Source organism: Heterocephalus glaber, unplaced genomic scaffold (genome assembly GCF_053883595.1).
Source record: "Heterocephalus glaber isolate CG9 unplaced genomic scaffold, H.glaber_assembly_v1.0 deba00001509, whole genome shotgun sequence".
Taxonomy (NCBI): Eukaryota; Metazoa; Chordata; class Mammalia; order Rodentia; family Bathyergidae; genus Heterocephalus; species Heterocephalus glaber.
Window position 1 is genome coordinate 44,533,327 of NW_028258325.1, and position 14,515 is coordinate 44,547,841.

Below are 14,515 nucleotides of genomic sequence, written 5' to 3' on the forward strand. Positions count from 1 at the left end.
TCAACCTTCTGGGTTTTTTATTCCACTGAAACCTATAACCGTTAACGTTCTTTTTTCTCATAGTGTCATCTTTTTTATTCTTAACTTCTTATTGTGGGTTATCTATCACCTTGCTTGCAGAGCAGTGGTTTCCATGCCTTTCCTCATTGTGCATGTCATTTTCCCCTGAAAAGCATGTAGTGAGTCTGCATGGTCTGTGGTACATTGCAGGTATCACACCCAGATGTGGAGAGCTCTTGACAATCTGGTTCCAGCCTACATGATCTTACCTCACTTGGCCTCCACAAGGAGCCCTGTCTCCCAACCAGGCTGGTTTCTGTGTAGCTCAGAAGGCCTCACATGCCAACCTCAGTGCCAGTCTTTTCCTCGTGCCGCCTCCTCCTCCTGCTTTGCCTCTTCTGATATGGTTGAGGTGCTGCCCACTTCTTTCCATTTAGCTTAAACCTAGAGCTGTAGTTAAGTTATTCTGGCACCTAAATACTTTGTTCTTTAAGCTCTGAAGTGTGTAATGGTAATGTGTCACACCAACATACACTTTTCCCCCAGCATCTAGCACAGTGCTTTTGCAGATATTTGCATACATGGATGCATGCATGTGTATGAATGAATGAATGCTTGGTTTTGAAAATTTTCTAAGGTTCAGATTTCATACTCGGCATCTACAGTGTGTATCTTTATAAACTAGATACACTTATTTCTTGTCTAGGCATGAGGTTGATGACTTTGAAACCCAGCGTATACCACAAATAAGTTATGTTCTGATCTTATTAAGGAGATGATTGTTTTTCGTCTTATTATTTGGAGATTTGTGAATGGTTCTCCTTTTGGTGAACATTGCCATGTAAGGAGAATTAGATGGAAATAATGTGAATTAGTAAAAGTTCAGGAAAAATCCAGAGATGTCATGTCATGTACATTCTGCCAAAAGAGTGATTGGCTGATAGCTTTTTGTTATTTTGCTTCCACAGCATGAGATTTTTTAAACTGACTGTCAGCATGTCAGCACCATGACAGTGGTCCACAATCAGAATGGAAATTTGACCCATTTGTATGCTTAACCCTAAGAAGGCCGTGGCAGCCAGCAAGTCCCAGCTTGTACACCAAATGTGACCCTTAGGATTAACTTGAGGGTTGCACAAAATAACTGTCTAGATGAACTTAAGAAACTTTAGCTAGAACTCCCTCTCCAGCCATAAATAGCAGGGTAGCTTCATCCTATTTTTATTGTAGAGTGCACAGAAGATGGAACTCAGTATTGGAAGAAATGCTTCATTTCACCAAAGAAGGAGATCATACTCAACACGATTCTTATTTTTCTTGGCAGGTTCTTCTCAGCCATCTGCAAGTCCAGGGGAACTATCTCCCCCATCCATCCTTCCTGCACAATCAGAGTTAATAGTCAGAGCTGGTGACCAGATCAGGCTGACATGCACCGATCCGGCCTTTGTCAGATGGACTTTCAAGACCCTGGGTGATGTGAGTGAGAATAAGGACAGTGAATGGATCAGAGAAAAAGCCGAGGCTGCCCACACAGGCAAATACACGTGCATCAACAGAGATGGCTTAAGCAGCTCCATTTATGTATTTGTTAGAGGTAAATGCTTGGCTTTGTGTGATGTTATGCTTTAGAGGACACTTAACACTTGGTTCTTAATTTTGGATGACATGTAGATGACTAAGCTATAGGTAAAATTTTGTTGGCTGTGTCTAGAAATCCTAAACCAAGTGTTTCTTTGTTGGTTTCCACCAGCTTTTGATACACGGTGGCTTTGAGTGTGACCACAGCTGGAGGTTTGCAAGGCTATGATGTTCTTCCTAATGAGATTACAGTATGTTTAGCCCATTTGTGCCAGTGCTCTGAGTAAACCCTGAGAACAAATTATGCCCTTTGGGACACCAGCATCTTAATGCCTTGAGATTCTAGATATTCTCACTTAGTAAAAATGCTTCAGGGAACCAAAGGCCTGTAAAGTCTCAATAGACCTGCACTTCAAAAGATTTGGTCCACTCTTAGGGAGTAAATTGAAAAAAAAAAAAAATCAACTCGGTCATTCTGTGTCTATCACAGATTCTTTGTAGAGTTGATTTCCTTTCAAAAATGTGATCTCTTAGAAACAAAAGAAAAAGAAATGTGACCATTGGCTTTCTATCCTTCATTTCCTTTGACAAATTTAGTGACTCATCTGTTTGTGCTTTTACTATCTTGCTGGGCAGGACTGTATCCTTTGGTTGACTAAAAACTGAACTAACAGTTTAAGAGACAAATCCAAGTTACAGGAGGAGAAATAAGTTCTAGTTCTTGTCCTTGGTGTAAGAGGCCTGGGGCTATCATTAAAGACAGGCCTGAGGTAAGAAGCCTTATCCATGGTACTGTGATGACTAGTGGATGGGCTAGAACCTGTTTCCTCCCTGCAGTGTTTGGATAAGGTGACCTGCTCACTCTGCCTCAGGGAACTGTTGGGGGGTGGGGGTGATGCAAATTTTAGCATGCTCTATCAGGTTAATAAAGCTGACCCCCGAGGATTGCTGTGAAATTGACTATGCCTTTTCCTCAGTTATCAGTTGTCCTTTGTCCTTTCCTAAGTGGGTGGCTGAGAAGAAGTATGCACAGATAAGCCATAGCTTAACTTTGGGCTCTGGTCCCATTATTGTTGAGCCAGCCCCTGTGTGCTATAATTTCCAGGTGGTAATGAAATATCATTCTGCTTATTAATAGGATGGTAGAAAACTGAATATGTGAGGAAAACTGCAGAAGTAGCCAACTCAATCACAGAATACACACACTTTTATAACTTAGATCTACCCATAATTATTACAATTTAAGATATTCAGATTCTGAAGTAATCTATATCACAGCCATGAAAGAAAGCAGGCCATCATTGTGGGAGATAGACTCTGATGACTGAAAATGAGCAGACAGAAAAACAACCAACTCTTACTTCAGATTATAATTTGACCATCATATTGTAACTTATACAAAGGAAATTAGTAAGGCTGACAGGTATGTACTTTATTTTTGTCATTGTTTTAAAACTTAAGTGAATACAGGTATATTTTTAATGATGTCAAATTCAGCTTTGTGGGACACCTGATTTCCAGATGGAAAGGACAATTTGAAAAAGATTTTTAAATGTAATCAGTGGACCCACACATACATCTGTGTTATCAATCACACAGAGGGGGTGGCAGCAGACTGCCTGAAGAACACACAGGCTTGTCTTTACTTGTGGGACCTCCCTGTTTGCTGGAGCCATCCCTACCCATGTTGGTATCATGGCATAATGGTCCATTCTGTCCCCTTGCACTCACAAGGGTCCTGCTGTGGGCAGTACAGTGTCTGCTATGGTGTTCTCGAAAATCATAACCTCTTCTTGTGCACTTGAGATTATTTCTTTTTCTGATGTTATGTATTTCTCCTCAGGAATATGAATGTTATTTGCCCCGCTCAGCCTGCTCAGAGTTATCTAGATTCCCTTCAAGAGCTGAGCCATTCTGGAGCCTGGCAGCTCTGGAAAAAGGTCCCACACAGAGGGGTTAGAGGCAGTAAAACCTTTCTGTGCCCTCAGTTGGAATCATCAGACTGGTTTACTCTTGGCTGCTGCTCCTGTTGGGCGGGACTATTAAAATATTCTCAGGGTCTTAAGAACTCAAGTTTTGGAATCATTGAGATTTGGATTTGAAATTGCATAGCATTTTCCAGGGAACGTCACCTGAGGAGTGTCACTGTTTGAGACTTGCTTCTTCATCTGTAAAGTGGTGATAATGATACAGGTTGAATCATCACAAATCCAGAAATCTGAAATCCGAAATGCTCTGAAATCTGAAACGTTTTCAATTCCAACATGACACTCTTTAGTTTTAGATTTTGGATTTCAGATTAAGGAAACTCAGCTAGTAAAGTCTATGCAAATATTCACAAATCTGAAATACTAATAATCTTAAACATTTTGGAAAAAGGCTGCTCAACCTATGGTACACAGAGACATTGTGAAGATTAAGATAAAAAGTATGTAGTGGTCCAACCTTAGTCCTTGACACATGGCAAGTGTTTAATAAATTGTAACTGTTACCTGAAAGCACTATCTGGATAAATTTTGCTTGCACAGAGATTGGACTCAAAAGGCAACATTTTAGATCTGTTAAAAATGCTTTCTGTGACCAGCCATTTAAACTACTGATTTTTGCTGTGTTTGTAGATCCTGCCAAGCTTTTCCTTATTGGCCTTCCCTTGTATGGGAAAGAAGACAATGACACACTGGTCCGCTGTCCTCTGACAGACCCAGAGGTGACCAATTATTCCCTCAAGGAGTGCGAGGGGAAACCTCTCCCCAAGGACCTAATGTTTGTCCCCGACCCCAAGGCCGGCATCACCATCAGGAACGTGAAGCGTGCCTACCATCGGCTCTGTTTACGTTGCACTGCCAACCAGGAGGGCAAGTTGGTGCTGTCGGACAGATTCATCCTGAAAGTGAGGGCAGGTACGGTTCCTTCCTTCCTTATGGGCATCGGAGACTTTGTTCATCAAGATGCTTTCTCTCTTCCTTCCTGGTCAGCTACAGTGTAGGTAAGCAGTACCCAGGCTCTTTATTGGCTCCCCTTAGCTTCCAAATAGAGACAGCTGCTTGTGGGTTCCTCATTTCACAATCCCAAACCCAAGTGGTGGTGTGTGCCTTTCACTAGCTAAGATGAGTGTGTCTGCTGTAGACTGACATTTAGACCATACTGGGATGGTCATAACCTACTGGCTTGGGTGGTGCCACATTTGCATGATTGCATCATGTGTTGGCACAGTGAGGGACCCAATGGGAAAGAAGCTTTAATTACGTTGTTTGAAACAACCTGTGAGTCATTCCCTCCCCCACAGTACTGGGGATGAAACTGAGGGCCTCATACATGCTAGGCAAATGCTCTGCTGCTGATCTACACTCCCAGCTCTTGACTTTGAGACAGGGTTTCTAAATTGTCCAGGCTGGCTTTGAAACTGTGATCCTCATGCCTTAGGCTCCTGAGTTGTTGGGATTACTAATTCATTCTTTAATTTACAATAGCCATGTGAATTGACTTTTCTCTTTCGGCAATTAATTTTGATGCATTCTCAAACTGTTTGAGAATTGAAAAGGAAGTAACAAATAACAGTGGGCCTTGTTATTATTGTGGCATTATAAACACTATTTCAGTAGCTGGAAGATGATCTAGATTTTGAGATTACCTTATTCAGTACCAGTTGAAGTTCAGCTTTTGAGTACAGTTTTTATTAAGTCTTTTGAAAAAGTATCCTTCAAATTAAGGAAAACATGATTATTTAAAACTTGGAATTTGCAGAAATATGCAAGATATTTGTATAACATGTGGAAAAGGTGCCTTTTTGGTTAAAAGAATATAATTAAGTCAGATCCCATGCAATCATAAAGCTGCTTCACTATGCTAGGGCTTTCTGTTTTAAAAAAAACATTTTCCAGAAGCAGTATGATCTCATGTAGACATGCGTACCTCACCACTCAGTATTAATGAATTTACCTAAAGGATGTGTGACTTTATTGTAGAGGTCTTCAGATATGCAAGTAATACAGGTAGGTTCATATCACATTTTGTGTTTTATTTAAAAGATGACAGTAAGCTGTGCACATTGGAGGAGAAAAAGGCAAGTTAAAATTTCATGCTGTAATAAAGCCAATTATTAGTGAGCTACATTTCTTTTTATTCTAGCCATCAAAGCTATACCAGTTGTGTCTGTGTCCAAACCCAGCTATCTTCTGCGGGAAGGGGAAGAATTTACAGTGACATGCACAATAAAAGATGTGTCTAGTTCTGTGGGCGCAGTGTGGATAAAGGAGAACAGTCAGGTGAGTGGATTATTTCTTTAATTTGTCTTAATATATTGTTCTTGCTGTGTGGGAGATTTTAAGGTTTTTCTTTGAAAGCATGTGCTGGCCATGAGTCCTCTGGTATGTCTGTTTAGTCAAAGTTGTCTGGGAGCATTCAGATGCACAGTGCCCATTATGTACTTCCACATTAGTGACAAATAGCTGTCATGTTGTAAATCCTGAGAAAATTGTAGAGAACAGCAGCCTTGTGTTACTACTTAACACTGTTTCTGTAAATGATTTTAGTGGGGACATTAAAGAAAAAAAAGAATGGTTAACTGTATAAATAAATAGCGTGATTTAAAGCAATTTTTCTGCCCTAGCCAGATGCCTCAAGATAGTAGAGTTGCCTTTTTTCCCTTCCATGTTTACAAAGAATCAATAGACTCAGATATGAACAAGAAAGCTCTTTCCTTCCCCACAAAATGGTCTCATCATTTGAGAGGTTTTTTTGGGGGGGGCCTAGAGATCTGATTTCCTCCTTTGAGGCTGGTCACCTGAGATTAAGTTGCTAATGGTTTTGTTTGTTTTAGTTACCATTAATAAAATGGTTATCTTTAATCTGAAACATTTAGACATGTTTAGGTTATCATTTGTTTAACAAATGCATGTTCAATAACTGCTGTATATATGTCAGTACTGTCTTAGGCATATCTTTTATGTGTGTGTGTGCCTATGTACACACAATGCTGGGGGTCAAACCCAGGGCCTCACATATGCTAGGCCAGCATGCTGCAACTGAGACTCATGCCAAGCCAATTTTAGTTTTATTTGAAGATTTTTTTTTTCTCTCAATATTCATATTAATAACAAGATTTTTAAATTGTCTTAATTTCTCCAGTATTTTGCCTTAAAATTCTGATTGAGCTAGTTTTCAGTAATTTTTTTTTTAATAATCTTGGTCTCCGACTTAACTATCACAGTGGTTTCTCTTCATTATAATTGTATATATTAATTAGAAACAAAGTACCATATTTTATGCCTCTTTTCCTCCTCTTCATCATTCCCTGTATTCAACATTGGCCTATTTATTGATTCTGTTTCATGCCTATTTAAAGATTCTTTGCTTAAACAACCAGCTGTGGCAATTAGAATAATGCAGAGGCATTGTGGTGGTATTCATGTGGATGTGATGGATGGTATCTGACTAAATCAAGCCTGCCATTGATCTGGAGGGTGGTTTGTATCAGAGACTTGTTCTTTCAAACCCGTGGCCCGGGGAAATAAGTTTTAGTTTTCACGCCATATAATGTAATAAGAATAATGGCTTCGGTATGGATTTTTGGCTAACTTTACAGGACACAATCCCATATTAATTGGCTTTCTATAATCTTTGATTTCAGATGAGAGGACAATTTAGACTGTGTGTGTACATTTGAGCCTCTGTATAACTTGAAAATTAGCCTTTTTGAGATGAGAAATTAAATTGCCCCAGGCGGTTTTGTTCCGCACCATTTTTCCCAGGAGCCCTGCATGCCATTCCCAATTAATCCACTGCCACTGGTAGATAAACCTTTAGTGTTGGGAGCTCTTTGGGGAAATCCCAGTGTGCACTGCCAAGGGTTAAAGAAAACCAAATCACATGCGAACAATATGTGATGTGTGACTTGCAGATGGGGCTCCTGGATCTCTGCCAACATTCACCCATGAATTTTGTTATTGATATTTTTGGCTTAATTTCGAATACTGTTAGCACTATTAAATTATTTTAAAAATCATAATATTTGATCCTGATCATTTATAATAAGCTTAACTTATAATTAAATATAGGATAAAAATGAGTTTTAGGTTTATTGCAGTTATTTACTTAAGCATAAAAAGAATCTTGGCATTTGTTCAACACTTGTTAATCTTGGTTAGCTTTTCTAATGGTTCTAAAGTCTAGTATTTTTACTTACTTTTAATTCTGAGCTTGACAGTATCCTAAATTATGATCTTTTGGTTTGGATGTGGATATTGCTTCAAGCCATTTGGTCTGGCATTGACTAATATTCCTGATTAGCTCTGTGTTATGGACTCTTAGGCTCATGAAAGAAGTAGAGGGAAGGTACGTTCAATTTAGAATTTAGTATGTTATCTAATCATTGTCACTGCCTTTGGAGAGAAATCTGAAAAAACAATGACCCAAGAAAGGCCAGTAGGAAAATGTCACTTTGGTTTGCTGTTGCCTTTTCTTAGCTATCGATCTTATGTAGCACAATGGCAGATTTCTGCCAATTATACAGGAAACTCAGAAGGGGTGGCTTCAAATCCATACTGTTCCAAACTGGAGAGGCCTTGAAAGACACATTTGTTTCTTCATACCCTTTTAGGACAAAAGCTAAGACTAATGGTATCAGACCTGCCCAAGAGTTCACAGCTATAGAAAAGCCACTTTTTTTTCTTTTTAGTCACCATTAGCAGTCAGCTTTTATGCATGCTTATTTTGATGTAAATTTTTTTCAAAAATTGGGTTGGAGAATGTAGCTCAGTGGCAGAGCATGCACCTAGCAAGTTCAAGGCCTTGGAATAAATCCCCAGCACTTGCCCCATCAAAAAAATTCCAAAATCATATCATTAGTAAAAAAATAGAAATAGGTTAGTTCCCGGGCAGTAATTTTCCTAGCCAGTGTCCACCCCCGCCTCTCCTCCCTCTCTCCACAGTTCCCCAACCCTAGTCAAACACAGCCTTGGAGGAAGCTAGCCCTCCTGGGCTGGGCCCGCGGGTCTTCACCCTGTTTTCGCCCTCAGGGAGTGCTGTGATTGCAGAAACTCTCACAGACCAGAAAATATGTTTCCTCTTTGATTTTATGGAATTGGCACAGGCTGTGGATGCTGATAAGAATGATAGCCCCTGAAAGTGGCAATGCATCTTAGTTTTGAAGCTAAAAACAGAAGTGGAAGAACTTATAAGCTGCCATTCCATGCTCCTAGGGCAGAGAAGGTGAGCCAGTCCCAGCGCCTGGGAGGAGGCTCGCCTGCTGCCATTCCACGCTTCTAGGGCAGAGAAGGTGAGCTAGTCCCAGCACCTGGGAGGAGGCTCACCTGCTGCTATTCCACACTCCTAGGGCAGAGAAGGTGAGCCAGTCCCAGTGCCCAGAAGGAGGCTCCCCCACCTCCATTCCATGCTCCTAGGGGAGAGAAGGTGAGCCACGCAGGCGCTTCCCCATGGAAACGAGAAGACACGTAAACAAGCCTCAAAAGTAGACTTCCAGATCACCTACAGCAGCCCCAAAGGGAAACAAGATGGAACAATCTGATACTCAACCACCTGGACTCCCTGAACTAGCAACAAAAGAGGATCTGGGAAAAATGAAATCAGAAATAATTTCTCAGATAACAACAAAGATTGTGCTCATAGTGCAAGACATGATTAATAAATTTAGAGAGGACACAGATAAAAAAATAGAGAATCTGAGGAACATGATGGAATCCCAACATAGGAAACAAATGGAATCCATAAAACAGATGCAAACAGATTTCCAGAGGATTAAAAACTCCATCAAAAGTCTGTGCAGCAGAATGAACCAAGGTGAGGATAGAATTTCAGATATAGAAGATAAGATTGCAATTAGCAACCAGGAAAAGAAAAATTGCTTTAAGATTGTAAGGGAACATGAGAAATTAATCCAGCAGCTGCTAGATGATGCAAAGAAGAATAACATAAGACTGATTGGAGTCAATGAAGAAAGAGGAGAGAGTGCAGATGACATAAAAAAACTGTTCACAGAAGTGGTGGCAGAAAACTCCCCAAGGAGGGGAAAAGAACTTGACATACAGATAAGGGAGGCATATGGGACTCCAGCTAGCCTTGATCAAAAAAAATCTATACATAGGCATATAATAGTTAGGATTCCGTAAACCCAACAGAAGAACAAAATTCTACAAGCAGTGAGAGAAAAGAAACAAATCACATACGAAGTTAAGCCCATCAGAATCACAGCAGACTTCTCAATGCAAACCCTCAAGGCAAGAAGAGCTTGGAGTGTTGTATTTCAAGCCCTAAAGGAAAACAGCCTCCAACCCAGATTGATGTACCCTGCAAAACTGTCTTTCAAAATTGATGGAGAAATAAGATACTTTCATGATAAAGAGCACCTCAGGAACTTCATGAATACCAAACCGGCACTCCAAAAAATTTTAGACAATACCCTAGGAAAAGACAATGAGGATCACAACTCCAAGAAACCCAGCAGAATGAATCCACTGGGCATGACAAATTAAACGCAAAGGGGGAGAATCCAACAAAAAGAAAAAGTCGTGACAAGGCTTTGAAAACTTTGAACTTCATCTCCCTAATGAGTATATAATTCAGTCTTGTTATTGTACTGATTAGTATTTTTCTGCTTCTAGAGTTGTACACCTTTCCTTGTGCTGTACTGGCTATTTATCATCTTCTTGTGTCTACTTTTTAATTGGGGTGTCTGTTAATGAGCTGTAAGAGTTCTTTATATATTCTGGTCATAGGTTATAAGCATTGGAAATATGGTCTGTTTAAGGACTACTTTTCATTTTAATGATGTCATTTAAAGTTCTAAATTTTGATGGAATCTCATTTATCAATTTTTTTCTTTTATACATCATATTTTTTGTATCCTAGATAGTTCTTGCCTACCCTAAATTCATAAATATTTTCCCTTATAATTTAAAGTTTTATACTTTTAGTCTTTCATATCTAGGTTCATAGATCCTTTCAAGTTATTTTTATGTATAGAAATAAAGGGTTGAGGTTAATTTTTTATATACAGATACCATTTAAAAAAAATAGAAATGGGCATAATCCCACCTTTGTAGAAAGTAATGCTATATAACAGAAATACAATGTGAACAGACCTCACATGTACTTTTAAATTTGTCAGTCACATTGCAAAAAGCCAAAAAAGCTAAAATTGGTTTTAATTATATGTCTTACTTGGCCCAGTGTATCCAAATGTTATTTCATCCTATAATTAATATAAGTTATTAATAAAATTTTTGCATTTTTTTTTCTACCAAGTCATCAAAATCTGGGACATAGTTTATGCGTATTTACAGCATAACTCAATTTGGACTGCTGTATATTAAGTGCATAGTGGTCACAAGTTGCTAGTCTTTATAAATGGTACATAGCCTGTAATTGTTTTTCATATATTTTGTCTCTTTCCCCACGCATATTTCATCACATGGTTATAGTTTTAAGGTACATTCAAAGTATGCTTTTTAAGTCACATTAGCATTTATTTACCATGTAGTCATAATTTTTGTTGTTATCTCTACCTGATAGATGCTCAGTTCCAAGTTTTCGCTGCAGTAAGGATCTTGGAGTTTTGTCTTCTGTTAAATTATTTTCTTGAAATAAACTTGCTGAGTTAGTCAGGGTATGAACACCCTACCAAGCTGCTTTCCAGAAGGAGTGTTCTGATGCACCACACTGGCCTGCAGTCTGACTGTATCAGGGCCATATCCTGGCCAAGAAATAACCCTGGATCCCATTCCATGTCAGTAACAGCTCTTGTTCACTTTGACTTTATAGTTGTTTTGTTTTTCCCATTGTAATACGAATGTGTGTACATTACCGAAAATTTGGAAGAGGTAGAAAGCTGTTTTCAACTCTTTTTAAAATCTTTTCAAGAGAACTACTGTAGTTTATATTAAGCTTTTGCATATTTTAAATGCAAGCAATCTCTCCAGTGTCTTTGTCTACAGACAAATGCTGACTGGGCGGGATAACACAAGGGTAAATTCACAGTCCTTTATCTTCAGCCACTGCTCAAATACTTTGGGGCTTGATCTTCTATGTCTCATATACCTTGGCACTCCCTTCTGGAGTTGTCAAAATTGTGCTGAGAATTGTAGGATGAATTTCCAAATTAGTTGAATGCAGTCTGATTCTGTTTTAATTTCTGGAGATAAGAAATGTTAATAAAATAAAACATTGTTAGTAGCTGTGTGTTTTCTTTTGGTCGCTGGTATATAGAACAGAAAAAGATTAATAGCAGGAAATGTTAATATAAGTATGCTGACTCATAAAATATCAGTATTCTGTAGTTTTTTAGATAGTAACTTTTAAAATCTAATACTGCAGAGAATTTGAAATTAGTGTTCCTGGTTTTTTTCTAATTATTAATAATGACTATCTTTCAATATAATTCTGTAACATGAAGGGTTCCAGTGACAGACTTGCCATGATGCTTTATTATTCCTACTTAAGTCATGTATAATGAATGCTAATATGAAGAAGTTAATTGCTGCTATTTTTAATTTAGGAATGATCTTGAATATAAATTATATGGTAATCTTTGATTTTTTTTTTTCCTCCCTTCTGAAACCAGCTAACTAAAGCACAGGTAAAACGTAATAGCTGGCATCGGGGTGACTTCAATTATGAACGTCAGGAAACACTGACTATCAGCTCAACAAGAGTTAATGATTCTGGAGTGTTCATGTGTTATGCCAATAATACTTTTGGATCAGCAAATGTCACAACAACCTTGAAAGTAGTAGGTAAATATCTATGGAAATGTATAAATTACTGGAAATAGTGAAAAGAAATTACTAGACAGTTTCCTTTTTATGTAAATGGAATTCTAAGAACAGATTCTTAGAATTTTATTATCACTGAATGAATGAATGAATGAATGAATATTATCTCTGTAGGATCTTACAGCTAGCACACAAAAGCAACTTCTACCATTTCTACAGAGGAAAGTGGAAAGATGTTACTGAAGTTAAACTTCTCCTCTGTGCTACCCACCCACAAAGTGAAGTATTAGTTGAGCTTTTTCTAAAATTCTCCTTGATGAAAGGTCTGAGTTTTGGAGGTAGTGGTAGACTTTTTGTCAGAAGCACAAATGCTCAGAGCCTGAAGTATTTTTCTCTGAGTCTTTTAGTAGGACTCCCCTGTCATGTGGTTCACTATTTTGTCACTTGTTAGTTCTCCCTCATTTTTCTTATGAGCTGAATTGAGCATATATTGCTTTTGTTCCTCTCTACCTCACCCTATTCTGCAACTGTAAAGATTATAGCATAAGCCTTCAGAAAGGAGGCTTATTGTGACATGAGTTCTATATAGCATCAAGGAAAACATGGTCACCTGCCCCAACCTCATCATATCTGGTATGCACAATTGCTTTACCTTTGTCTTCCCTACTCTAGAAATCCCACTAAATATTTGTTTCCTAAGCATCTACTTAAAGAGAGCAGAGGATAGTGAGTTACTTGATGTTTTTGCTTTCCTGAGAACAAAATAGTTATTTTAAAATTATTTTGTTTGCACTTAATACCTTTTGAATATTATTTGAATTTAATCTATTTTCCTGTCTTTTTAATGCCGTCATATTCTTAGTGCTTGGCTTTGATTAAATATTCCAGGGTGGTGAAATTCACCATTATGAGCAGTACTAAAATGAGGCAGTATTTGTTTTCATATCTCTCCTTTCCCCTCCCCAAATTTCTTCAATAATTTATGTGGCATTATTAGAGTTCTGATTTATCCAACAATCATCTCATAAAATGTTGGTATTTCTGAAGCCCATGTTCTAATGGAAAGTATCTCACCAGACTGAACCAGAAAAGATGTTTCACTTGCAATTACAGAGGCAGTACACAGAAAGTGTACTACTTTGTCCCTAAACGTGACTGTGAACCATTTATTAATTTGAATAGAAGACTGTGCTTTTAAAATATTAAACGCCATAAGCATTAATTTGCTAAGTTGATTAGGGAGCATGTTGATATATCAGCTTCAGCTCCAGAAAGCAATTAGTAAGGATGTTTTGAGCATATTCTTGTATGTAATCGGATTTTAAAACTCCATTCATCTATTTCCAAGAATTATAAATGTGTGACTGGAAAGACTTGTGGTTGTGAAATCTGAATCTAGTTTTATATTGTTTTGAGAGTGAGGTGGGGTGGAACAGAAACAGGAAGAAACAAAGAGGAAAGTAATGCTTAGGGACTTGGAGTAGGATTTGGGTACAACATGGAGTGGGGGAAAGAACAAGGATTGGAGACCATCCTGAGTTGATTTGTTTTTAAATAATTTTTAAAAAGTTATAGCTAAATTGTACAATGTGATGTGATGAGGATGTATGTAGACAGTATAAAAGGTGAAGCAATTTAACAACACATCATCTCACACAGTTACACTTTTTTGTATCTGTGGCAAGAGTAGCTGGAAGCTGACTGAGTTTTGAGTAGGAGTCTTAACACTCTAATGCACCCTACTTTAGCTCTGCCTGCATTTTCTTTTCTGAGAAACACAGCTTCATAACTCCTATGGCTGTGGAAAGGTGAAAGTACAGTAGATTTTATGGAACTGTCAGGTATAGAGTTTGTACTTGATTAAATGTTAATGTATCACCAATTTCTTAATGCTGAAGTACATGAAAAAAAAATACTTTGTGTTATGACAAATTGAGTGAAGTTCTTTGATTCTTTATGTTTTAGCAACCATAGTAGAGTTCTAATAATTCTTACATTCCATGAATTTGAAGCTCTGTTTCATTATAAGACATAATCCTAGAGTGAAAAAATTTAGAAGGATCTAAGTATTTCTGTATGGCTGTTGTGAAAGAAATAATTTCAGTGCAAATATTGTTTGAAATATTTGAATATTTTGCATTGTGTACTGTCGGAACTTATGAACTTGAGAACCTAAGAACCTTGAGAAAATTTAATGTAGCATGTAGATC

General features: G+C 38.1%; 1 protein-coding gene across 5 annotated transcripts in view; it reads left to right on the plus strand.

Moving 5' to 3' along the window:
• Kit (KIT proto-oncogene, receptor tyrosine kinase) overlaps positions 1-14,515 on the plus strand; it is an 89,467-nt gene that overhangs the window by 33,229 nt on the left and 41,723 nt on the right. For all 5 annotated transcript variants that reach the window (XM_087187667.1, XM_087187668.1, XM_087187669.1 and 2 more), the window contains exons 2-5: positions 1,325-1,594; positions 4,197-4,478; positions 5,707-5,843; positions 12,155-12,326. In XM_087187667.1, coding sequence (XP_087043793.1) covers positions 1,325-1,594; positions 4,197-4,478; positions 5,707-5,843; positions 12,155-12,326 — 861 coding nt within the window. The remainder of the gene's footprint in view (positions 1-1,324; positions 1,595-4,196; positions 4,479-5,706; positions 5,844-12,154; positions 12,327-14,515) is intronic.